At 39.2% G+C, this 24454-nt stretch overlaps 4 protein-coding genes and 1 non-coding gene across 6 annotated transcripts; 1 reads left to right on the forward strand and 4 right to left on the reverse strand.

The window, feature by feature from the left end:
* Window positions 1-1415: 1415 nt before the first annotated feature.
* Window positions 1416-2060, reverse strand: LOC143850654 (uncharacterized). Its single transcript, XM_077359874.1, has one exon. It carries the CDS (start codon window positions 2058-2060, stop codon window positions 1416-1418), a length of 645 nt encoding a protein of 214 aa, XP_077215989.1.
* Window positions 2061-2422: 362 nt separating this feature from the next.
* LOC143850655 (uncharacterized) lies at window positions 2423-5191 on the reverse strand. The gene is made up of 2 exons (XM_077359878.1): window positions 4276-5191; window positions 2423-3738 (listed from the first exon to the last, which is right to left on the reverse strand). The coding sequence occupies exons 1-2, from the start codon at window positions 5189-5191 to the stop codon at window positions 2423-2425; spliced, it is 2232 nt and encodes a 743-aa protein (XP_077215993.1).
* A 5519-nt stretch (window positions 5192-10710) lies between these two features.
* Window positions 10711-11988, forward strand: LOC143849687 (fatty acid elongase 3-like). Its single transcript, XM_077358830.1, has one exon. It carries the CDS (start codon window positions 10920-10922, stop codon window positions 11811-11813), a length of 894 nt encoding a protein of 297 aa, XP_077214945.1. The 5' UTR covers window positions 10711-10919; the 3' UTR covers window positions 11814-11988.
* A 2011-nt stretch (window positions 11989-13999) lies between these two features.
* Window positions 14000-20025, reverse strand: LOC143849686 (calcium uniporter protein 3, mitochondrial-like). 2 transcript variants are annotated; one of them, XR_013235769.1, is made up of 3 exons: window positions 19351-19484; window positions 15357-15567; window positions 14548-14684 (listed from the first exon to the last, which is right to left on the reverse strand). XR_013235769.1 is itself a non-coding variant. In XM_077358829.1 (2 exons), the coding sequence occupies exons 1-2, from the start codon at window positions 19867-19869 to the stop codon at window positions 14202-14204; spliced, it is 1002 nt and encodes a 333-aa protein (XP_077214944.1). In that variant the 5' UTR covers window positions 19870-20025; the 3' UTR covers window positions 14000-14201. The 2 variants fall into 2 exon arrangements, 1 of the variants encoding a protein (XP_077214944.1); XM_077358829.1 differs by lacking the exon at window positions 15357-15567 and having other exon boundaries at window positions 14000-14684; window positions 19351-20025.
* On the reverse strand, window positions 19083-19185 carry LOC143852143 (U6 spliceosomal RNA). Its single transcript, XR_013236712.1, has one exon. It is a non-coding gene; the product is annotated as a U6 spliceosomal RNA (small nuclear RNA).
* Window positions 20026-24454: the final 4429 nt, after the last annotated feature.

The raw sequence follows: 24454 nt of genomic DNA on the forward strand, positions 1-24454 counted from the left end.
GATTACACCACTTAAATAAGTTTCATTCTTCTGTCGTTTATGGCAGAATAACAGTAATTTAAAAACCAAACTCAATCTCTTTTCCTTGCAAATATAAATGAAAATCTAAGATGAAGAATCAGAAGATAGAAAAAGACAGCTGCGAAATAGCATTTTGCGAGATTGTGTATAAACAGACATGAGGCTATTGTTTTCTTCTACCGGCCATGGATTTATGTTGTGTTTGGATTGCCGGAATCAGAAATTGGAATCGGCCGGCAAAAAATTCCTCAAAATTTTTGGAAACGGAATGAAAAATTTTAAATAAAAAATTTAATTACCTCAATAAATACTAAAAAAAATTTCATTCCGGCCAAACACATCAAATTAATGCTTCTCATGAAAACATGGTAAGATTCTGAAAATATTATTTCCTTACATACCTATATTCTATATTATATTATATATGATGGGAATGGGATTTGCTAGGGCCTATCACAGAAAGGAATTTCGCAGATGGCTGTTGCATGTGAGAGCACCCACCTCAGAATTTTTAAATGAATAAGAAAATCTATGTTGAAAAGTGAGCCTATGTGGCAGCTCTCAAATGCAACAGCTAGCCAGTCGCCAAATGCCTTTCTGCGACGGTCCCTAGCAAATTCCAATGGGAATACATGGGTGTCTTTGACAAGCTTCAAGGTTATTTAAGATATTATAAATGCAAATTATTCCTTAGCTATTAAATATAAAGCCTTGTAAATATGAGATTATATGGTGGTTGCCCATGAAGTCCCGTGTGGATGGTACAACAAAAGTACCACCCTTGATATTTGATCCAGCATCAGCCTCTTAAAAAGTGGGCTGCTGTTGGGTCAAATATATATGGAGTGGTAGCCCCCACATGACTTCACGGGAGGCCACCAATCCACCATATAGGTGTAGTTATTAAATATTTTATAAGGGAATTGCTAGGGTCCATCGCAAAACGCATTTAGCTGCGACAGACCGGCCACCTCGTGAATGGAGACAAAAGTTGTTGTCTCCATTTACGAGGTGGTTGGTCTGACATGCGACAGAGTAGCTGCGAAATGCCTTTTGCGATGGACGCTACCAAATCCCATTTAGCAGAAGGCATGTCGCAGCCGGCTGTTGCATGAGAGCGCAACGACCTCATATGGATTAAATGAATAAGACGAAATCTGTTGAAAAGTGAGCATATGTTGCTGCTCTCTCATGCAACAACCTGGCCACGTAATGTCTTCTGCAATGGTCCCTAGCAAATCCCACATTTTAGATAGTATTTTTTTTTTTTTTTTTTTTTGAAGATGGAATTGCTATGTATATCCTTTATAATTATTATATATCCTTTTTTTTTTTTTGATCGGTAATTTGGGGTTAGGCAGACCCCCACCAGATATATTAAAGAAACAAAAGGATTACATACGAAAATAAATAGCTCCAGAGGAGTCTTCTAATACAATAGAGAGCAGTTCCTGAGGAAGGTCGATAGCATTTATAGGGTGGCCTTTGAGAGGGCAAGTAGTCTTTGAGAGATAATCTGCAGCCTTATTCCCTTCTCTCCAGATGTGAGAAATGGTCCAGGACCTGAAGCTGGTTAGCAAAAGCTCAATTTTTTCCAGGGTTATGATTTTCCTCCATGGGCATGTGATTTCCTTCTGCAGAACTTTGACAGCTACAAGGGAATCAGATTCTATCCATAGGAGATTACAGCGATTCGGATCAACAAGTTGGAGGCCCCTGAAAATTGCTTCTATTTCTAGTTCAGAGATGGAGGACGAGCAGAGACTTGCTGCTGGATAATCAATAGAGTAGAGGCTCACATGGTTACCATTACTGTTGCGAAGAAGCCCTCCAATGCTTCCTTCACCATTAGCCAACGAAGCATCAGCATTTAGCTTAAGGGAGTCGGGTTGAGGAGGAATCCATGAGCATGATTTCAGTTGAGGGGATCTGGAGAAGCATGGCAAGTTCCAAATTTCTGAGATTTTGAAGTTTTCTTCAGTTGATATGTCATCCAGCTTGAGAAAAAGGATTTTTTCTCTAGCTACTCTGAATATCATGTTCTTTTGGAATGACGCCTGGCACCCAAATGGGCCGATTTCATCTCAAACATCCGTCCTCTCCAACTTCATTCCCCCTTCTGCTTCCGTTCTCAGAACTTTCGAAGAAGGTTGGTGGAATATGATCCTGACTCTGCCCCAACTTTGGGAGTTCAAAATGATTTTAGATGGTGCTCTCTTCTCTGACAACTTGGATTCTAAAATCATTTGGAAACCCGAAGCCTCTGGAAAATTCTCTCTCCGTAGCGCTTGGAACACAATCAGACCCCCAAAACCAGAAGTCCAGTGGGCATCGTCCATTTGGTTCCCGGGCCACATTCCGAAATTCGGTACTACCGCTTGGTTGGCTATGCAAAATAGGCTCAGCACAAAAGATAACCTAGAATATAGGTATTTTCATGCACTCTGCTATTTCTTTCCTGCCAAATGAAATGAATGGCAGAGGTGAACAGAATTCGGATGAAGCTATATGATTGTCCTTTCGATCTGAATTTCCTTCTGAGCCATAGTTCTTCTTCAGGTAGGGATCGTTTCTGCTTCTTGCGATCAGATATACGCCTAAGGATTGCCCTCCATATCCAGGCAGTGAAACTGCAGTTGAAGAAGAGGTGATCAGCTGATTCGGGTTCAGTATAACAGAGGGAGCAGGATTTGTTCCTCCATGGACCTAAGAAGTGAAGGTTATCTTTTGTGCTGAGCCTATTTTGCATAGCCAACCAAGCGGTAGTACTGAATTTCGGAATGTGGCCCGGGAACCAAATGGACGATGCCCACTGGACTTCTGGTTTTGGGGGTCTGATTGTGTTCCAAGCGCTACGGAAAGAGAATTTTCCAGAGGCTTCGGGTTTCCAAATGATTTTAGAATCCAAGTTGTCAGAGAAGAGAGCACCATCTAAAATCATTTTGAACTCCCAAAGTTGGGGCAGAGTCAGGATCATATTCCACCAACCTTCTTCGAAAGTTCTGAGAACGAAAGCAGAAGGGGGAATGAAGTTGGAGAGGACGGATGTTTGAGATGAAATCGGCCCATTTGGGTGCCAGGGGTCATTCCAAAAGTTCAGCTTTGAGAGAGGGTTTACGATGTAGCAGACATTCGGGAGGATAAAGGATCTAGCATTGATGATACTTCTGGCAGCCCAGGATGGGTTGCTGGGCATTTTGATGCTCCAGATACTTCTGTTCCTGAGGTATTTTAGATCAAACCATCTGACCCAGGGGATGTTTTTCCCATTGAGAATGTGCCATAGTTGTTTAATTTGAGCAGCTCTATTCATATCTATCAGGCTTCTGATCCCCAGCCCACCTTCTCTCTTCGGATTACATATGGTCTCCCAGGAAATATTATGCCATTTCCTCTCCCTTTTGCAACCCGACCAGAAGAAATCTCTGAAAATTTTCTCAATTTTTTCCAGGACAGAGCAGGGAATGTGAAAAGCCGCCGACCAGTAGACCTGGTAGGTGCTTAATACAGATTTGATAAGTTCTGCCCTACCTGCTCTTGAGAGGCTCTTGTTGGTCCAGACAAAGATCCGCTTTTGAATTTTTTCCAAGATGGGGAGGCAGTCAGCAGCTGTGAGTCTAGAGGTGATAAGGGGAAGTCCCAAGTACTTGATAGGCAATGAGCCTTCACTCATCCGAAGGATGGTGCAAACTGCTCTTCTAGTGCTATTTACTGAACCTGGAAAAAAAATTTCACTTTTTGCAGGGTTAAATTCGAGACCAGAGAAAGATTTGAATTTGTTGAGACATCTAATGATCCCGGCAGCACAAGAGGGGATTGAGGAAGCAAAAATCATTACATCGTCAGCGAAAAAAAGGTGGGAAATGGTGAGCTCTTTTCTAACGAAGGGGGAGGATATTTTGCCAGAAGAGAGGAAGGATTCAAGGAGGCAAGAAAGCATTTCCATGACAAAGCAAAAGAGAAGGGGGGAGAGAGGATCTCCTTGTCTAAGACCATTAGAGGATTTGAAAAATCCTTGAGGGGATCCGTTAACCAAGATTGAGAATGTGGGAGTGGAAATGCATTGGTGGATCCATAGGCACCAGATGTTTGGAAAACCAATTTTTGTGAGGAAGGTGATCAGGAAGTGGTGGTTCACACTATCAAAAGCCTTTCGGAGGTCCATTTTAATTCACATTGCTTTTGTAGAGTTTTTCCTATGGAAATTGTGGCAAAGGTCGTGGGAGAGAAGAATGTTGTCTTGAATGGTCCTACCTTGGATGAAAGCCGACTGGAAAGGGCTAATTAGGTTATCCATGATCAATTTAAGCCTATTTGCCATCAGTTTGGAGATGATTTTGTATAGAAAGTTGCAGAGGGCAATGGGACGGTAATTCTCAGGGGAGGAGGCATCAGGGGATTTAGGGACAAGGGTAATGAAGGTGCAATTTAGTTCCGGGAGCATCTTTCCTTTAATGAAAAAAGAAAGGATGGCCTCAGTGATGTCTTCTTTGATGAGGTACCAAAAAGATTTATAAAAATCACCATTGAAACCATCTGGGCCGGGGGCTTTGCTTCCATCAGATGCAAAGATGGTTTCCCTGATTTCATCCATGGAGAATGGTTTGGATAAGGCCTCAATCTGATTGGGGGAGAGGATTCTAATAGGGTCAGGAATGCTATGGGCTTCGGGGTTGAGGCCATTTGAGTTGAGAATATTGTTGAAGAAGTCCACCATTACATTTGAGATTACCTCTGGATCTGAGGAGTAGGAGCCATCAGGAGTAATAGTGCCTTGGATACTGTTTTTGTTGCGACGAGCCACCATAGCAGAGTGGAAAAAAGCAGAGTTAGAATCTCCAAGGGCCAGCCATTGGACTCTGGATTTCTGCTTGAAAAAAATCTCTTCTTTCCTAGCCATTTTGATATAAGAGTCCTTCATGATCTCTTCTGCATTTCTCAGGTTTATGTCGGTTGGAGAGCTGGCTATCTGGCATTGGATGACATCTAACTGCTGGCGAAGAAGAGGGGCCTGGATGTCAATTCTTCCGAATACATCATGGTTCCAAGTTTTCAAAGCTTTTTTGACCTCCTTAAGTTTTTGAGTAACACGGTACAAAGGGGATCCTATAACTGGGGTTTGCCAAGCCCTTTGCACACATTCATACACAGAGGAGTCTTCTAGCCACATAGATAGGAATCTGAAGGGAATTTTGCTATTGGTAGTGGCGTTGTCAAATTGGATTATAAGGGGAGAATGGTCGGAAAGGCCATAGTGGTGATAAGCGTTAAAGGATCTAGGGTAATTGACAAGCCATTCAGAGTTTACCAGAGCACGATCAAGTCTTCTAAGTTTCCAATTTCCTGATTTAGAGCTGTTATTCCAGGAAAGAGTCTACCCATTGGCTCTCAGATCTGTAAGGTAGGAGGAGTCAATCCAATGGTTGAATTCTTCATTTATTCTTCATTTATCCTGTATGCATAGTAAAGGCCTACCTTGAAGGAGTGTATATATTATTCTCAATGATATTATAATAAAACTCTCCCTACCGCAACGTCTAGATCTAAGGATTTCCCATTGAAATTCACAGGACCATTTTTTATAATGGGGTGATGGGAGACTGTCTATGTTTTACACTTCTATGATTGGTTGCTAAGATTATCTTTGGAATTGTAATAGCCTTTGACAATTGGTTAAAAAAATGTAAAATAAGGTGGTTCTGTCCTATGTCAGGGCCTATCACATGAATGGTTTGGATTACCTTAAAAATGTGAGCCCGCTGTGTTTCTAGCCGTCACCTCATATAAGCTTATATAAGGGGCGCTCATGCTAATATATATATATATATATATATAATGAGATCAACTGGCAAGATGATCTTGTCTTAACGAACAATAATGACCATGACTCGGTGCAAACATGACATATGTGCTTGATGATTGAGACAGTTGCTTTGATGCAACATCCCAGCCCCAACTACAGCGACAGACCCCTTATTCGTTGGGACCCGGATACCTCCGTCGAGAAGAAACAGCTCACTGAAGCTCTTGTGTGGATTCGGTTACCGGGATTGCACCTCAAGTTTTGGTCCCCATTTCTTGAGTAGGATAGCTAGTTTGATCAGAAAACCCTTATATATTGACACACAAAACACCGAGGCAACCGGGCTTAAATAGAGATGGACATGGTTCGGGTCCAACCCGAAGAACCGATCCGAACTGGCCTATTTGGTTCGGTTCGGTTATGAAAATATGTGGTTCGGTTTTGGGTCCAAAATTTTTAGAACCATCAGTTTTTGGTTCGGTTCTGGGTTTGGGGTCCTAGGATCCAGAACCAAACCAAACTATATATATATATAAGGAAAGGGATCCTGATAAGGTTAGCGGGTAAGCTTACCCGCTAACGTTCGCATAGAACAAGGTGGGCTCACATTGTTGGGGGGATCCAAAGCATTCATTTGGAAGGCCCTTTCATGGATAGGGTCTACAAAAAATCAGCTTCATTGGATCATCTTAGGGTGTCCATTTGTGAGGTGGAAAAATGGGCAGATTAGTGGAAAAACAGTATCTGTCCATTTTCACCCCCACAAATGGACATCCTATGATGATCTAATGAAGCTGATTTTTGGTACACAGCCCATCCATGATTGGGCCTTTCAAATGAATGCTTAGGATCAGCCCAACAATGTGGCTCACCCTTGTTTTACGCTAACATTAGCAGTGGAGGGCATATTGTGTTCTACACACAAGTGTAGATAAGTTTTCTACACACTAGCTTAAAATACAGTGGAGGGCATATTGTTTGGGTGATCCAAACCATTCATTTGATTGGCCCTCACATAGATATGGTGTCTACAAAAAATCAGCTCCATAGGATCATCCCGACCCAATGATTTGTGGAGGTAAAATGGATGTATAAACATTCACAAATGTGTACATTTTTTGCCTCCACGGTTCGAAGGGTTAGGATGATCCTATGAAGCTGACTTTTTGGGCACACCCTATCTATGTGAGGGCCCATCAAATGAATGGTTTGGATCACCCAAACAATGTGGGTCCCCACTGTATTTTAGGCTAGTGTGTAGATAACTTATCTACACTTGTGTGTAGAAGCCTCTCTCTCTCTCTCTCTCTCTCTCTCTATATATATATATATATATATATATATATATATATATATATATAATTTTATATTTTCAAACTTAAGCAGATATAGGCCATTGGATCGAGCGAGGCTGGAAGGGAGTGTTAAAACTAAGAATTTTTTATTTTTTTTTCATTAAAAAATAAGAGAAGAGGGGGGCTAAATTTGGAAGAAGGGGGTGGGGCTAATTGGATTTTTTCATGAAATTCAAGAGAGAAATTGATCTTGGCTAATGGCCATTGAGGGTTTCACTTCAAATGGATGGCCAAGATCAAAGAAAGTTTGAGGGTTAGCCAATGAAGGGTTTCACTTCCTGTTTGGCTTTTGATTGTTTTAACTGTTATATCCTTCAGCAAAAATAAATAAATAAAATGTTTGGTAAACCCAGAACCGATCTGAACCAACCCGATCAAGATCGGTTCTGGTTCGGTTCTGGTTCTCAATATTGGGAACCGATAGGGATTGGTTCAGTTCTGGGGATACCCCGAACCGAACAAACCCGAACCATGTCCACCCCTAGGCTTAACTACACAAGGCTTTGCATTCAAGTTAGGGCAAATCAGCCCCTCACTAATGAAATTAAACTCAAAACATCATCGGGAGAGATTATGCAAAATATCATCTAAGATTGGAAGCCCAAAGCTTACATCAAATGCAATGATTTCAACCGAATGCACTCATTACCCAAGTAAGTGGGCTGCAACTCGAGCCGGGTAAAACCCGACCCGCATCGACCCGACCCGAAAATAGCCTGAGTCAGGTTTAGGTTTCATGGGTTTCGGGTCGAGCCGGGTTCAGCATTCAAAAGCCCGCATGAATCTCGGGTCGAGCCGGGTTTCAAGGGGCCCGACCCGACCCGACCCGACCCGAGTTACATAAGTTATAGTATGTACATTTTTTTCTATTGTTAGTTAAAAGTTAAAGGGGTAATTACATTTACACCCCCTCTAGTTTCTGACACATCCACTTCCACCCCTATAGTTTAAAACGTGACAAATACACCCTTGTAGTTTCAATTTGTTTAAGGTAGGCCCCCTCAGCTGAAGGTTCGTCCATAGATTGAAGGGTTAGGATGATCCGATGGAGCTAATTTTTTGGGCACACCCTAACTATGTCAGGACCCATCAAATGAACGCTTTGGATCATCCAAACAATGTGGGCCCACATTATTTGGATGATTTTTTGGTAGTGTTTGGATTCGGGTAGGGGCCCACATTATTTGGATGATCCAAAGCGTTCATTTGATGGGTCCTGACATAGATATGGTGTGCCCAAAAAATCAGCTCCATCGGATCATCCTACCCTTCAATCTATGGACGAACCTTCAGCTGAGGGGGCAAACCTTAAACAAATTGAAACTACAGGGGTGTATTTGTCACGTTTTAAACTATAGGGGTGGAAGTGGATGTGTTAGAAACTAGAGGGGGTGTAAATGTAATTATCCCAAAGTTAAAAGTGAAAACCCACGCACCCACTGTTACTGTATGTGAGTGTAATTTCTGCTTCTATGAGTTGAGTTGATTCAAGTGTTTGATTCAGCATTGTTTGATTGTAATTACAACATTGTTTGATTACAGCATTGTTTGATTCAAGTGTGATGTGAGTAGACCTGGCAAAAGTGACCCGTGCCCGCGGGTTGACCCGGCCCACCCACAAATTTGCGGGCATGGGTCTAAGTTTTCGTGACCTGTGAAAAATCAACCCGCGGGTGACCCAACCCGCAAAAACACGGGTCGGGTCGGGTCAACCCGCGGGCACCCGCATTTTAACAGTATGTTTAAATTTTTGTGAGAATGTTATCCTCACTCACGCTGTTTGTTTTTTTATGAGGGACTCCTCACTTTATAAAAAGTACGGTATGTCCGGCACCCTAGGATTATCCAAACCGTCCATTAGATGGGCCGTACCCTAAATAGGTTATGCTCCAAAATTATTTCCATCGGTTGATTCTAACCCTCCGATCTATAGAGGGTTAGGATCAACCCTCTAACATCAAGATTGGAGGGATAGGATCATCCTATGGAAATGATTTTGGAAGCATAACCTATTTAGGCTATGGCCCATCTAATGGACGGTTTGGATCATCCTATGGTGTGGGCCATACCATACTTTTAATAAAGTGAGAGTGGCCAGTAGTGTTGTTAACATTTCAATGTGATTTTTATTTTATTATAATTTGCTATCAAGCTTCTCTTTTGGTAATTTCTCGGCAAGTGGGCATTGTGGGTGCACATATACGCTCATCGAAAATGTTGGTAGCAAATGTAAAAAGGTAAAAAAAAGTAATCATTACACCAGAAAAAGTAAAATAGCGAAAATATAAAGTGTTAGATGAAAAATTACGTAGAAATGGTGATAGATTGTAAAATTACCAAAAAAATACAAATAACCTGTAGAATGTAGAATGTTATGACAGTTACAGGAAAATTATATGCTGTCAAATCAAAATAGTGATTACAATCCCATATTTGCGGGTGCCCGCGGGTCACGAGAATTTTGACCCGCAAAAATGCGGGTCATTTGATAACCCGACCCGTATGACCCGCACCCGCGGGTTGACCCGGCCCGGCCCACCCGTTTGCCAGGTCTAGATGTGAGTGTAATTACATCATTGTTTGATTCAAGTGTAATGTGAGTGTAATTTCTGCTTCTATGAGTTGAGTTGCCTTGCCAAACAAGAATTTTCCTTAAAAATTTGCGTCAACGTGAAAAAACCCGACCCGACCCGAACCGACCCAAGATTGATCATAGGTAGGGCCGGGTTTGGGAATCGTGGGTTTTCCGAAAAAAAACCCGACCCGACCCGAGATATTTCTCGGGTAGGGTTGGGTTCTCCAAAACCCGACCCGAGTTGCAGCCCTACAAGTAAGTGCGCTGTGGCCTATCACCAAACAATGGCGACCAGCCCAAAAAGGCCGACATTTAGAGGCAACCCATTTTCATTCTTCACCTCATTTTCTTCCCCGCAGCACCCCCCTTGTAGTGTAAAAAGAGTAGTTGTAAATACACTAGAGAAGGCTGCCTCGGTAAGAAAGGGGTGAGTATATCACTTCCCTTTATATAAAGACCAAAAAAGTGTTTTTTTAGTGAAAGATAATTCATAATTGAGAAAAGGGAAACAATATCAGCGCTCTAATGTTTTGATATTTCCACTCAATTTTCTTGTCTTTCAGTATTTAAAGGGCTGTACATGCCATATGGCACAGGAAGGTAGTTTTGCCAACCTTTTTTAATATTTGCACTAAACCATCTTGTCTTTTACTATTTAAAGAGCTATCAAAAGGTTATTACAGTTCCCAAAAAACTCTCACAAGCCAATCAAAATAGAAAAGACAAACTAGGTTTCTGCAATTAATAAAACCCTAGTCGTGTTGATATCATTTTTCAGATAACACCCCCAACCCAAAACACACATGTGCAACACACCTTATCTTACGCGCTAAGACTACGTCCTCCCTCCAATCTCATGACCAATAAAATATAAATGGGCGGCTAAGATTTCATATCTGTTATCTAATCAGAATTCTCCACGTGCCCTCTTAAGATATTTCACCAGACTCCACTTAGCCGCCCACCTTCTTGGAAAATCAAAGACCACCCTCTGTCTTCTAAACCTTTCCCTCTCTCCCTCAAATTCCACAAGAAAATAGAAGGAAACCCTGCTTTTTTTTCATCCCTAAAACCCTATACAAGTAAGAAAAACCTCAAAAACAAGAACAAGAGGAATAAGAGAAGAGCAAAGCTTTGAGGTTTTGAGTAGTCTTTTGATCTTTAGATGGGATTTTCTATGGCTCAAAGCCTAACATATTGGCTTTCAGAGCACCCGTCAATCATCACATTCAGATGGACTCATACCCAATCATGGGGCTCCACTTGGTCATTCCTAGTTACCTTCCTATCACTTCATCTAATCATCTCATTATTCCTCCATCTCATTCTAGTCCTTTTCCGCCGCCGGAATCCGGTCCCCCTCGGACCAATTCCGGCCATTCATAGCCTCGCAATGGCCTTAATCTCAGCCGGAATCTTTGCGGGAATGCTCCTCTCAGTTGGGTCCGAAATTCGTGACACCCGATGGTTATGGCGCCGGTCTAAGACACCACTCCAATGGCTCCTTTGCTTCCCACTTGGTACTCGACCCACGGGCCGTGTTTTCTTTTGGTCATATATTTTCTACCTCTCTAGATTCCTCCAGCTTTTTCGCACCTTCTTTTCGATCCTCAAACGACGAAAATTAACCTTTTTTCGCCTATTTCATCACTCAATTCTCATATGTATGTCATTCTTATGGCTTGAATTCACTCAATCTTTCCAATTAATCGCAATTTTATCGACCACTTTGGTTTATTCAGTGGTTTATGGGTACCGTTTTTGGGTCGCGGTCGGGCTCCCCGGCGCTTGTTTTCCGGTGATATTGAATTGTCAGCTATTGTTACTTGGGTGTCACCTTGTTTGTCATCTTGGGGTTTTGTGTTTGCATTTTAGGAAAGAAGGGTGTAATGGGATTGGAGCTTGGGTTTTCAATTCAGTTTTGAATGGGGCTTTGTTGGTTTTGTCATTGAATTTTTATGTAAAGATGTATCTCAAGAAGAGCAAGTTAACTGATGATGATTCTTCTAGCCATTCAGGCCATTCAAGCTCTGTTCAAGAGGTGAAGAAAGATCTCTAAAAGAGATTCCTGATATTTGGTATCAAGTTTTTTTTTTACAGTGTTTAGCAATGTGTAATGATTTTGGAGGGGGGAATCAAAGAATCCTTCTGTATAGATGGTAGATATGTTGTCATTCAACAGAATAAACAAAAAAAGTAGATAGATGAGGTAATTATACTTCTTTTGTGGTTTATGTCTTTGTTTTGTTAATGGGTTTTTTTTTTCTTGTTTGGTTGTTTCGTGCAAAGAGAGATGGGAGATGGTTGCTGGGTCTACACGTTTGCTTTGGCCCATTTTTGTCTGCTGCCGACATTTTTTATTCAACTACTAGTCTTGACTCTTGAATATGGTTTGTAAGGGATTCTAGATTTTTTGTTGCCATCTACCAATTCTTCTGGCTTTTTTTTCTCCTGTAGATGTCATTGGCTTATTCACCATGTGTTTGTAAGTGAATGATTTTTGAAGCTGAAATTAGAGTAGAGCAGACGATTGAGATTCCTATTAGCAGGAAGAGTTTAAAGAAATTACTTATTGAGATGCACCCTCTCTCTCTCTCTATTTTATTGGAGATCATATAAAATCTCCAAGAGATCCTTCTGATTTGGCATCTTTCATTGAATGAATGGTTGTCATTATTAGTGATGTTATCATAGAAAGGTAAACATCCCATTCATGCTCACCAAACCCAGAAAGGAAAAGTATGAGAATGTGATTATATGAAGAATGATATTTCCACCTCTTTTTAGGACGAGACAAAAAGCAACAAAGGGGTGAAAATGCTGGAAAAGGGTGTGACTTTAGAACCATTATAAAGTGTGAGTATATCCCTTAACTATATTGCATATTGAAGATTAGTTTCTCCCTCTTCTACTTATCTTTCTCTCTTGGACAGCAATCTCATTTCATCAAATTGTATAGTTGTAGATACTTAACAAGGAGAAATAAATGAGTCAATGTATACATTCACAGTCCCAATGCCAGCAGTTATGGTCTCTGTATGGACAATATGTTCTCCAATCTTCTTTCTGTTTAACGCCAACATTGGCAGTCACTATATACAAGGTTTTAAATTTTGACCCAAATCCGAAATTGAGTAAACTCGAAACGTTACAAAATTTCGACCGAAATTTTGATCCCTGAAATTAAACCGAAATTTTAGGAATATCACCAAAAAATCTGGATTCTATTCATTATTTAATATCTTCCTGAAATTTTGTACGGGATAAAATATTACTTTATTTGATTTCGATAGATTTTCGTCTGAAATTTCGGTTTCGGTTCTGAAACAGAAATTTAAAACCTTGATTATATCTACCAATCGGCTGCTTTGCCACCCAGCCCATTATGGTATTTTTTGGACCATGATAATTCTGTTGGTATCCCTTTGGCCATCCTTAGACCGTAGGCAATATGGGTCATTTCGTTGGCCTTATTTCCTTGCAACCCTTTTTGATGTCCTCTTTTGTTTTGCCCAGAGACCTCGCTCTTACCTCTCATCCAAGCGAGGAATGCCATTCCTTTTCCTAGTTGTCAAGCTAGAAAACTAAGAGAATACCTCTACCCCTTAATTTGGGAACATGATATACTCACTCTCTTCTAAGTGGTGCAACCCTTCTAGTGTAAAAGAGTAGTCGTAAATACATGAGGGGGCTGTCCCAATTAAAAAAGAGTGAATATATCACTTACCCTTAGTTTTTTCTTCTCTCTGCTCTCTTTTCCCACAGGAGAACCGTCTTCTGTTGCGCTCCTTGTTCCTCTTTTTGGACGTAGGTTTATTTGTAGAGGTCTTATTGCACATGTCTTTATAAAACCAGGTTTTCTTGTAGGAGGTCTTATTGCATGGGTCTTTATAAAACCTAAAAGAACATTGTCTGTTTATTATTTTAGCTTCCCTCTAAATTTTCAAAACCTAGCTGGTGTAGTTATATTAGGTTATAGAAGACTTGAAAACAAGGCAACTCCCAATAATGTATGTAAAATTTGGCCAATGAAAAATTTTGTGGCTGGTATTTTGCTTATACACATGCACATAAAAAAGTGGAAGTAATGAATATGCATGAAGGACCTTCTTTATATGCCTGATTTAGTTTGGTTGAATGCTATTTTGGCTGCATTTAGGATGATGTCAAGGAAGCCATATTTTTCTTTTCTCAGACCAGAGATTTGGGTGATGTTTGCTTTTCTCAGAACCTTAAAAAACCTCCTACAAAAAAAAAGAATTACATCATTCCAAAAGTAAGTGTTCCTGAATTTATAATGTTGGTGTTAGAAATGGTTAGTTCTTCTGTAACCGAGCCAAGAAAATTGCAAGACCCCTACGCCAAAAGATATATTTGTTTATCTCTTTTTTCCCTCTTGTATGTTTATGCCCTCTTCCTTTATCCAAAAAACCTTCAATCAGGGTGTTTAATGATGCATATCAGCACCAATCAATGTTCTCCTATGACTATCATGAGAGGAAGAGAAAGAAGAAAATTCTGAAGAATCAAAGGCTCTGCGAAGCTCGTTGAACGTCTCGACGTCGAATTTCTTAGCCTTCATAAGGTGCCTCTGTTTAGCGCTGAACCGGCTTTCGAAGTACCCTTCGAAAGAAGGGTCCTTCGAAGTCCTGAGAAAGAAGGTGTACCCAGCCATGAAGTAAATGGAGGTCACATAGAAGCAAATTGGCTCCATGACATCCCATGAAAGTTCCCAAAAGGTTAGCCTAAAGAACCCGGCCGTCTGTAAGACAAGGAAGCCCAATCCACACCACAGCTCCCTCCTGACCATGGCCTCTGCTCTCTCATCGATCGCCACCTTCTCCTTCTCCATCTTTTCAAGCTCTTTCCTCCTTGGGTCGTTTGGTTGGGATATAGATAGAGGAATCACCAGCCCCATTGCTTTTATGACCTGAAAGAAAGGTGAGCATTGGATAAGGACTTCCAAGTAGAATTGGGTTAAGGATCAAGGTTAGAAAAATAAAAAATATGAAGAACAAAATACGAGACAAGATATACTGGTTTCGTTACAGAGATTGTTTATCTGGTAAAATAGGCATACACAAAAAATCACACCAATTGAACAATCAAAATCATCTAATTACTGAACTGCAAATGGATAATTCAGCAGACTATAATCAAGTTGGGATAAACAGAACAATGTAGCAAGTGTATAGTTTTGAGGCGTCAAGCAAGCTATTCATGCATCACATAATTACTATGGAGAAAAGTGTGTATGATGTTGGAAAGGATAGATGTTGAAGGTAACTGAGTGAAGTTTAAAAAACAAATGAAGATTAAATCTTGTAACAGGGGAGAACTAACTGAACTTGGACTAGCCATGGATCTTGTAATCAAGCATAAAAGAAAGCTAAACTAGAGAAGCTTTTCTGAAATTGATACTAACACCCACTTGTTTCGAACGAGGTTGCTAAAAAGATATTTAAAAAACAAAGTAAAAGATAATTATATACTGTTATTTCCAAAAAACCCTATTAATAAAAAAAATCAGATAAAATTGAGAGTAACTTTATTATTCATAAAAAAAAATTGAGAGTAACTTTGGTTGAGTTCAGAAACCCACCTAGTCAACTCAAGACTCGCCTGATTTCACTTGAGCAAAACATGTGCAGTTTGATCTAGGCATTGTTTTACTTGACCCACCACCGAATAAATGGACTAGTTCAGTCTACTCGAGCAAATCTCGAGTCAATCAGGCAAGTATTTGAAGGTTTGAACTATGTCGCACTCTAATGTGCCCCCATGCAAGGTTTTTTAACTTTCGATTTTCGCCGCTAGGGAAATGGAAGTGTACTGTTTCAGTTAGAATTTTGGTCAAAAGCCCATAAAATTATGAAAACATATGAAACATATGCCAATATAGAATTCTAAGATGAAATTTTTAAAAAAAAGAAAAGAATAAGCACAAATATACACGGGGAAACAATCGCTTAAGCAAGATAGTCATCCATAATAATTTTATAAAATCGAACACCCAGTGACATGTGCTGTTGCACATGTTTGATGCTTCAATACATAACACAATTCATATGTAATTGATATAGATATTTTTTTGTAGGTAAGCTGGGACTGAACATAGGACCTTCCCCAATCATATAGATATTTATTTATAATGCATACACCACATTTTACATGCAATTCATGTATATATAATTATGTAACACGTACTGATATAGTATACTAGTAATGCAATTACGCTTTTGGTTGCATTTCAGTTTTGGTATTATTTCGTTGGCGATAGAAACAGAAACATTTCCATCCCTTGTCAATTTTGGTGAAAAATTAAAACCGTGCCATCATAGCGCCCGCAAAACGAATAATCTCAAATAGAAGTGAAATGATATTTCGACCCCCTTTTCAGCATTTGTTTTTGTAAACTTCGAAAAGTAACTGCATTTCACCCTGTTTTATTGCTTTTTCTTGAAAATAATGTTTAATTTTTGAAGGCTCTGTTTCTTTCAACGTAAAATCGGCATAAAACAAATTTTAAAAGTGGGTGTAAAACCAAATTTTATGTCATTTTACATTGAAAGAAACAGAGCCAAAAGACAAACAAAAGGGGGTGAAATGAAAAAAACCATTCAAAAAATATAAAAAGGGGGTGAAATGCAAGGCAATATGGTTGAGAAGTGCAATTTTTGCTTCTGAAAATTATTTAAAAATTAGAGATAACTTTTTCATCTTCGCCACCTGCAAAAAAAGCCACTGTGTTTTTAATCTTTTTGGATGCCACTTCAAGTGAAATAAATGGCATGTTTTGGCCTTTTTCTGAAACTGGTAGGATCTCAAACACGTAACGTAACCTCCTATGTTTCAACGAAAAACAACCCTCTTTTTTTCCTGTAGAACAAAAAACAATAAAAAAATAAAAATAAAAATTAGATCTCGATATTTGATTGCCCCAGATTCAGAGAAAGAAATGCAAAATATAAGGAAACAAACTAATATATCCACCCACTTGAGAAAAGTAAAATTAAATAAAAATAGGCAAATGATATACACAAAACAATGTTTTGATAATGGAACGAAATCAACTTGTTCTATATTCTATATGTTTTAACCAGATCTCAAAGGCTGCTGATAGCTTTTTGAGAATTGTAAAATACGGTTGAAGCATACTGGACAAGGTGAGTTAGTGCAATTATCAAAACATGGTACTGCTGATGTAATTTTCCATAAAAAAAACTTTGTGGAGCTATTATTGCCACCCACTTGATTTGGTATTTGCCAACCATCCCTTTCATATAAGATGTATGGGTGGCAAAGAAACAAAATTGGGCGCTAATACCATTTCTGTGGCCAATCATTTTTTTCTTTTTTTTGAAATGGCAAATTGAATTCATTAAGAAAGGAGAGGGCCGAGATGGACCCCACTAAAGAATACAAGAGATAATACAAATACAGAGAAAAACGAGAAGACACACTCAAGGAGGAAGGAAGTCAAACCACTCCAACTCAACATGGCAAACCCCCCCTAGCCAAAGAATTCGCTCTCCCATTTGCAGATCTCCTGACATGATTAAAACCAATAAAGGAACCCGAGATTAGATCATCTATTTCATCAAAAATAGAAGAAAATCTCCAAGGCGGCAACACCGCTCCACGCATCCATCTAATCACATTGAGTGAATCACCCTCCACTATAGTACGATCCATACTCATTCTATCAAGCCTTTTGATACCTTGATATGCCGCCTTCTGTGGCCAATCTTTAGTGGGATCCACCTTCAGCAGGGCCCACAAAAAACGCTGGCCAGTGATTTCCAAGGTCCAGAGAGCACCACATTATGATTCAAGAAATGTTAGAATCAGTTTTCCTGAGATTATTTCCTTATAGTTAGATTTCCATATTGCGGTAGGTTTTCATTTTCTCCTTTTCATATTCTGCTGATGTATTTTTCCTATTTTGCTCTCCCTAATTTCTATATAATGTAGATGTCGTGTGGCTATTTAGCAAGGAAATAATCACACAGAGTGCTTCAGCACATTGGAGGATTGAGTTTTCCTCGGAGAAACTCATCGTTTCCCTCTTTCTCTATCATCTTCTTCTCTAATTGTTGTTTTAATAGAATAGTGGTCTATCAAGTTGGTATCAGAGCACTTACCTAATGAACGCCTCGCATGGGCCTTCAAAAGACCGAACTTGGTATCAAGGATTTGAAGGCTTATTCCATAGCTACTGGAAGCAAGAATGGGTAGTCCTAAGAAGAACAAGCATTGGAAGCGAGGTTGGATGCAAGGCTTGCGAATATCCATGAGTTGAATCAAGAATCCAAACCCTCAAAGAAAATATGCTAAAGATATATAGAGAATTTCTCTCTCAAAATCTCAATCCTCCCTAGGCGATGGCCACCAAAGAGAGAACCGGTCTTATGTCTGAATCTACCATTGTGCACAGGGATCGGTCTGAACAAGGCGCTAGAACAAGGCGCTAGAAACTGACATTATTGTCGAATCAATGAAGCAAAACTTATATTGATCAAGATCAAATTTTTACTCGCATTAAAATAGAGTTTCCCCGATGGGATGGTAGCAAATCCGATTGATTCGGTGTCTCGAGCGGAGCAATATTTCCGATTCTATTAGACATCCAAGGATCTTATTTTTAATTGGAAAACAATATACTCCGAAGGATCTTAGGGTCGCAATCGCTTCCATCAATCTTGCGAGCGCTGCTACCCAATGGTATGATTGGTTTGGAGCAACCTGTCATGGGGTTCCTACTTGGAAGCAGTACGAAGATGCACCTGACGAGTTACGAAAAATAAGACGAATGACAATTCTCTTGGAGTATCAAGGCCGCTTCAACCTACTCTCCAATCGAGCTCGAGATTGGTTAGAGCCCAATTGGTTGGGATGTTTGCAGCAGGACTCCATCTAGACATTAGATGGGAAGTCAAGATGTACCATCCTCGCAAGATGACAACAGCTATCTCTTACACACAGGCTCTACCACTCATCCCCCCAATCTCAAAATAAAAAAAATAAAAAAAAATGCTTTGAGAAGGTCCCATTGAATCCACAAGTCAGAACATGCATGTGAAGCGATTGACGAAAGAGGAACTCAAGGACCGAACGACGAAGAGGTTATTTGGCACTGTGATGAGAAATGCATAAGGGTCATCATTGCGGACAAAAAAGGTTGTTGATGATCGAGACAGCAAGTGATCCTTACGACCACGACGATGATGATGATAAGGGTGGAAGTAGTTTGACTAAGATCATCAATCGGACAAGGTTGGCATTAAGGGCGGGGAATATTAGAATCAGTTTTCCCTAGATTATTTCCTTTTTTTTAAACCATTTCTCGATTTGTCCATGTCATCCTTGCACAGGAGCCATTCTAATCTACTCTATATCATTTCAATTTTATGGGATGTCTCCTAATAGATTTCTTAGATTATTTCCTTACAATTAGATTCCCATATTGAACTAGGTTTCTATTTTCTCTTTTTCATATTCTGCTGATTTATGTTTCCTATTTTGCTCTTCCTAATTTCGATATAATGTATTAAATCAAGAAACGACAACCGTCGGATCGAGGAAGAAATCATTACCTGATCTGGCCGTAGAAACACCAAGTTTCCCAACACGATGACCTCACCAGATTCATCCAACATCTTTGCGAGCTCTGAAATCTCTTCAGGGTTCGAACCCTCAACAAAACCCTCACATATCTGAAGGAATTCAGAATACAATACACAGTTCTTCGGTGTATATCTCAACCTCCCTTTCAAAATCTCCAATCGCGCGATCTTCAATAGCTTCTTTGCATCCTTAACAGAAATCCCTTCTAAAGGATTCTGACTCGGAACATCACTCGGACGATGACTCGGGTGAGTCAGTCCTTCGAATCGGAGCCGATCCCGGTTCATGCCATTTAGGTTTTCGATTAGCTTATCGCCGATCGGAAGCGGTGGCCGGAAAAACCCGTTCTCGCCGGGTTCCGGCGGGGGGAGAAATTTCCGGTAATGGTTTGGTGGGGTTAGGGTTTTGTAGTAATGGGTTAGGGTTTGAGGTGGGTTTTTTGTGGGGAAATTGAATAAGCGGCGAGCTAGGGTTTTGGCGAAAGCCATTGAGAATTTGAGAATTTGGAGATATTGTTTTAATTGCAGGAAAGATGGAGACTTAGGGTTGGTTTTATAGGTTTCAAGGAGGGGGTGGAAGTTCTAAAAATAGGTCGTGTGAAGGGATATGTGGAAACTCGTCTAGGTTTTAGAATTTAGATATCGTCTCGTTGATTTGGATTTTTCTAGAGAAATTGAAGTAGTTACCTTTTTGGGAGTTTTTATATGGTGTATGCCCGTATGGTCTAGTATTTTTAAAAAGTTACTGTACGGGTTCCACCATAGGATGATCCAGACCGTCCATTTGATTAGCCACAAAGGTTGTGCCAAAAAAATCATTTACTTGTGATAGATATCATATTGTGTTAACTTCTATAGATCGGAGGGTTGAGATCATTCTATCGAAATGATTTTGGGGCACAATCTATTTACGTTGTGACCCATCAAATGGACGGTTTGGATCATCCTATGGAGTAAGCTGTATTGTACTTTTTTGGAAAAAATAATGGACAGGCTCACACCATGTAAAATCTCACTGTCTTTTGAAACGGCCAAGGTTACGGAAGGGAAGTGATAAATCCGCCTATTTTCTTTCCCAGTTGTAATGTATCTATGACAGCACAGGGGCTGTTGTATACATTAAACTACTTTTACTATCAATGGTAAAAAGCAGTTTTTTTTTTCTTGTTTTTGGCAAACGAGACATGTATGTGAAACCAAGACCATATTACCCTCAATTCTTCCATCTTAAAGACTCCTAGACCTGATTCATTGACAGGTCCTTATGGCCATGGTAGCAAGAAATTACCTTGTTAAGATATATCAAATCATATATTGTAACTGTTGGATCATTAGAGGGTGAGATTCGACTATATTTGGTAGTTGGGTTGGATTAGGAAAGTATATTGGATTAGGATAATCTTGACCAAATCTTTTCTTTTTTTTTCTTTTTATATGTTTATCTGTAGGTGCTTATTTAAGCACATGTTACTGTTAATGAAATTTATGAGAAATAATTGAAAATCAAATTCGACATGGTGTCAGAGGAAAGTCGATCGGATCTCGGCCTGAGAAAAAACCCGTATAATTTTGTTCTTCGACTACCCGTCGGATCACCACTGCAATCCCAATATCTTTCCTCAAAATCATAACCCTTTGCGCCGTGAAATTCCAATATTAATGAAAATCTACATCACCTCCTCCAAGATATTGATCCCAGTGAACTGTGATTTCTTCTTCCTCGAGCAATGTTGACATCTATTCGCTTTGCTTCAAGGGAAATCGAAACCTCCTGAAGAAAAAGCTTATTTTGTGGAGAAATATGCCTGTTTTCTCATTGACAACCTTCTTTAAGGGAAGTGATCACGCCCCTCTTGATCAACGGGGACACCCGGCGCCAGTGTATCAGTGACTAAATCTACTTGACGTCAGAAAGATCCAGTGGGTTTGATTGCCCCGTACACGGTGCAGGGTGTCCCTGGTGATCAAAAGGGGTGTAAATATCACTTCCCTTCTTTAAACACAATAAAATCAAATCATCCATTTTATTACGTAATTACTCCCAATCTATATCTCTACTAATCTAGAGATTCCTAAAATAAGCTCCTACCAACTCAAACTACACATGGAACACTATCCACTTTATTTAGATAAGTTAAAAGATAACTCTCTAACTAACTACATACCTATCTACTAAGCATGCTACAACTATGGGTGTGTCGTGCAAACATCACCCCCTTTCCTTCAAAGAACCTGGTCCTCTAGATTAGCATGTGAATTCAAAATTTCATTCGTAGTTTCTTCATCGTCTATTTCTTCTGGCCAAGAACCCTCCATCAGATATAACTTTTGGGTCTTGCATTTAAGTTCTGGAGTGCACTTTTCATCGCGATTGTAGCACAATCCTTGGGCACGCCACTCCTGAATATGGGCAGGAGTAAGTCGTGTAATAGTTGGGTGGGATGATTTGAGGACAAACGATTGAAGATGTTCTTCCAGTATCCACAGGTAGTCATACTTCTCCTCATGATGAATGGATTATAGATTCAGGATGCTCTCTTCATATATGCTTCAAGAGGGAATATTTTGATACGTTTCAAGAGATAAGAGCAGGTGTAGTGTTCTTACAGGAATTGGAACGGTTAAAATCAATATGTTTGATGGAGTGGTTTGTACTTTGGGTGACATGACGTATGTCCCAAAGATACAGAAGAATTTAGTATCGTTTGGCTGATTGGACTCCAGGGATTGTAGGTATCTGGCTATATGTGGAGCCATGAAAATCACACGTGGCTATACGGTTTTGATGAAAAGAGAGATGTGTGGCAAATTACATCATATAGTTAGGGACACAATGACTAGTGGTTTTAAGATCTTGATGGAAAGTTGGAATCAAAGTGGCATGTGCATGCACAAGGTCTCATTCGCAATTGGTTCAGAGACAGGTTTTCAAGTTGCAATCGATGGTAAGGAGATGGTAGCTGCATTAGGCAGGATGGATCGAGATCCCTCTCTAGTGGTGACTGGGTGAGATTAGATTATCTAGCTTGATTTGGTAGTTGGGTTGGACTAGGAAAGTATATTGGATTAAGATAATCTGGGTCAAATCTTATCTTTATCTCTTTATATGTTTATTTGTTAGTGCTTATTTAAGCACATGTTACCGTCCGTTAACATAATCTGGGTCATATCTTATCTTTATCTCTTTATATGTTTATTTGTTAGTGCTTATTTAAGCACATGTTACCGTCCGTTAATGGAAATTATTATAAATTATTGAAAATCAATTTTTACAAAAAAAAAGGTTGTTCACTCGGATATAATATCCTTACATTACGATGTTTATAGTATTAGCAATCCTACTTCCCTTATGTCTTATGACGATCAAATTTAGTCATAACATGAAAATTTATTTCCATTAATGATAATGATATTTATTTGTTTATAAATAGGAAAGTTATAACTAGAAAAGAAGATGCACGATCTCAACGAATTACTTAATTCTGAATAAATTAAGAAATCATATGTAAGAACCAGTTCTTGACTCATTGGTAAATCGACTTTGATTCTCTATCAACCAATAATGCTGGACCATTAACATGGTTAAAGCTAGAATAGCGAAACAGATTATATTTCCCAAGAAATACAAAATGATATGGGATAATTTAACTCCATTCTCTAATTTCTGTTTAAATAACTACGAATAATAGTTGGCTTGAACAAATCATACAATATGAAAACCGTTTTTTGTTGTAGTTCCAGCTTACTAACCTTATAGTTAACACTTAACAACCCTAAAATCCTCATGATAATCTACAATTATAATGTTTGTCCGGTCTGATTAAATTCGAAAAAAAAAACACTATTATAGTATTCTTTGCTTGAAGTAAGCAAAAATTATGGAAAGAACACTGGACTTGTGAGTTTGCTTCTTACACAAGTTAGGCCTTAGAGGAAGGATAATGTTGAGAGAGTTTTTAAACATGTGTTTGTGTGTATTATCATTTTTTAAACTCTAAACTCTGACCCTAATTAGTTTAGAAAGTCTAGATTGAAAGCTAATACAAAGAACCTTGTGGTTTCGGGAAGTTATCTCACATTTTGTCATGACACAAATACCCTTATTCTCTTTCTATGTAAAATGACAATAATACCTTTATTTTGATAAATATGGCAACATTAGGGAATGCTTAAGGAGATAATGAGACAAAATCTCAGCCTATGTGGCTGCTATCTCATGCAACAGCCTGTCTGCGAAATTCCTTCTGTGATGGTCCCTAGCAAATCCCTATTATAAATTAAAGGTCCCTATAAATAAAACTTGAACTTCACTGGTTTGAATTACTTTATATTTTTCATGTGTAATCAAACAACTGCAAAGTAGGAAATTAGTGAAAAGTTTTCCTTTTCCAAACTTTTCCAAAAACTTCGGACAATCGAAACAGAACCTTAGGGTGTGTTTGGCAACCATGAAAAAATATTTCGTGGAAAATTAGTGGGGCCAGTTGTGAGACATGCACTCTAGGTCACTCTCCTCCCTCCTCCTCAGCTCCTCTCATGCAAGGTTTAAAATTTCGGTCGAAATCTGGTACACAACCCGAAAATAATATTTTATTCCATATTAAATTAATATTAGAAAAAACAGATTTTTTGGGTCAAATTTTGGAAAAACCAAAATTCGATCTAAATTCCAAAATTTCGGCTGAAATAAATGACAGTTTCGGTTTTGTTTGATTTCGGTGTCGGTCTCCACCGAGATCCGAAATTCGGTCGAAATTTCAAACCATGCTCTCATGGTTGGGCCCAAAAATATTCCATTGAATAGTTCATGTTTGCAAAACATGCTTTTAGAAAGTTTTACCAATATTAGCTTTTACCTAATAAGTTATTAACAAATTTTGGAAAAATCATTTTTCATAAGAAAAGGAATTTCAGGAAAAAGTTTTCATTGCTAGCATTTATTTGTAGAGAGGTGCGGGAATAAAATTGAGGGTATTATTGTAAATTAGAAGGGGTGTCTTTATCAATTTAGCAAGCTCAGAATAGGTGTTTCTTCCGAATCCGAGTTTTTCACTATAGGGAAACTTGTTTTTCT

Source organism: Tasmannia lanceolata, unplaced genomic scaffold (assembly GCF_043159265.1).
Source record: "Tasmannia lanceolata isolate RefF3 unplaced genomic scaffold, GAP_Taslan_0.1 ptg000018l, whole genome shotgun sequence".
Taxonomy (NCBI): Eukaryota; Viridiplantae; Streptophyta; class Magnoliopsida; order Canellales; family Winteraceae; genus Tasmannia; species Tasmannia lanceolata.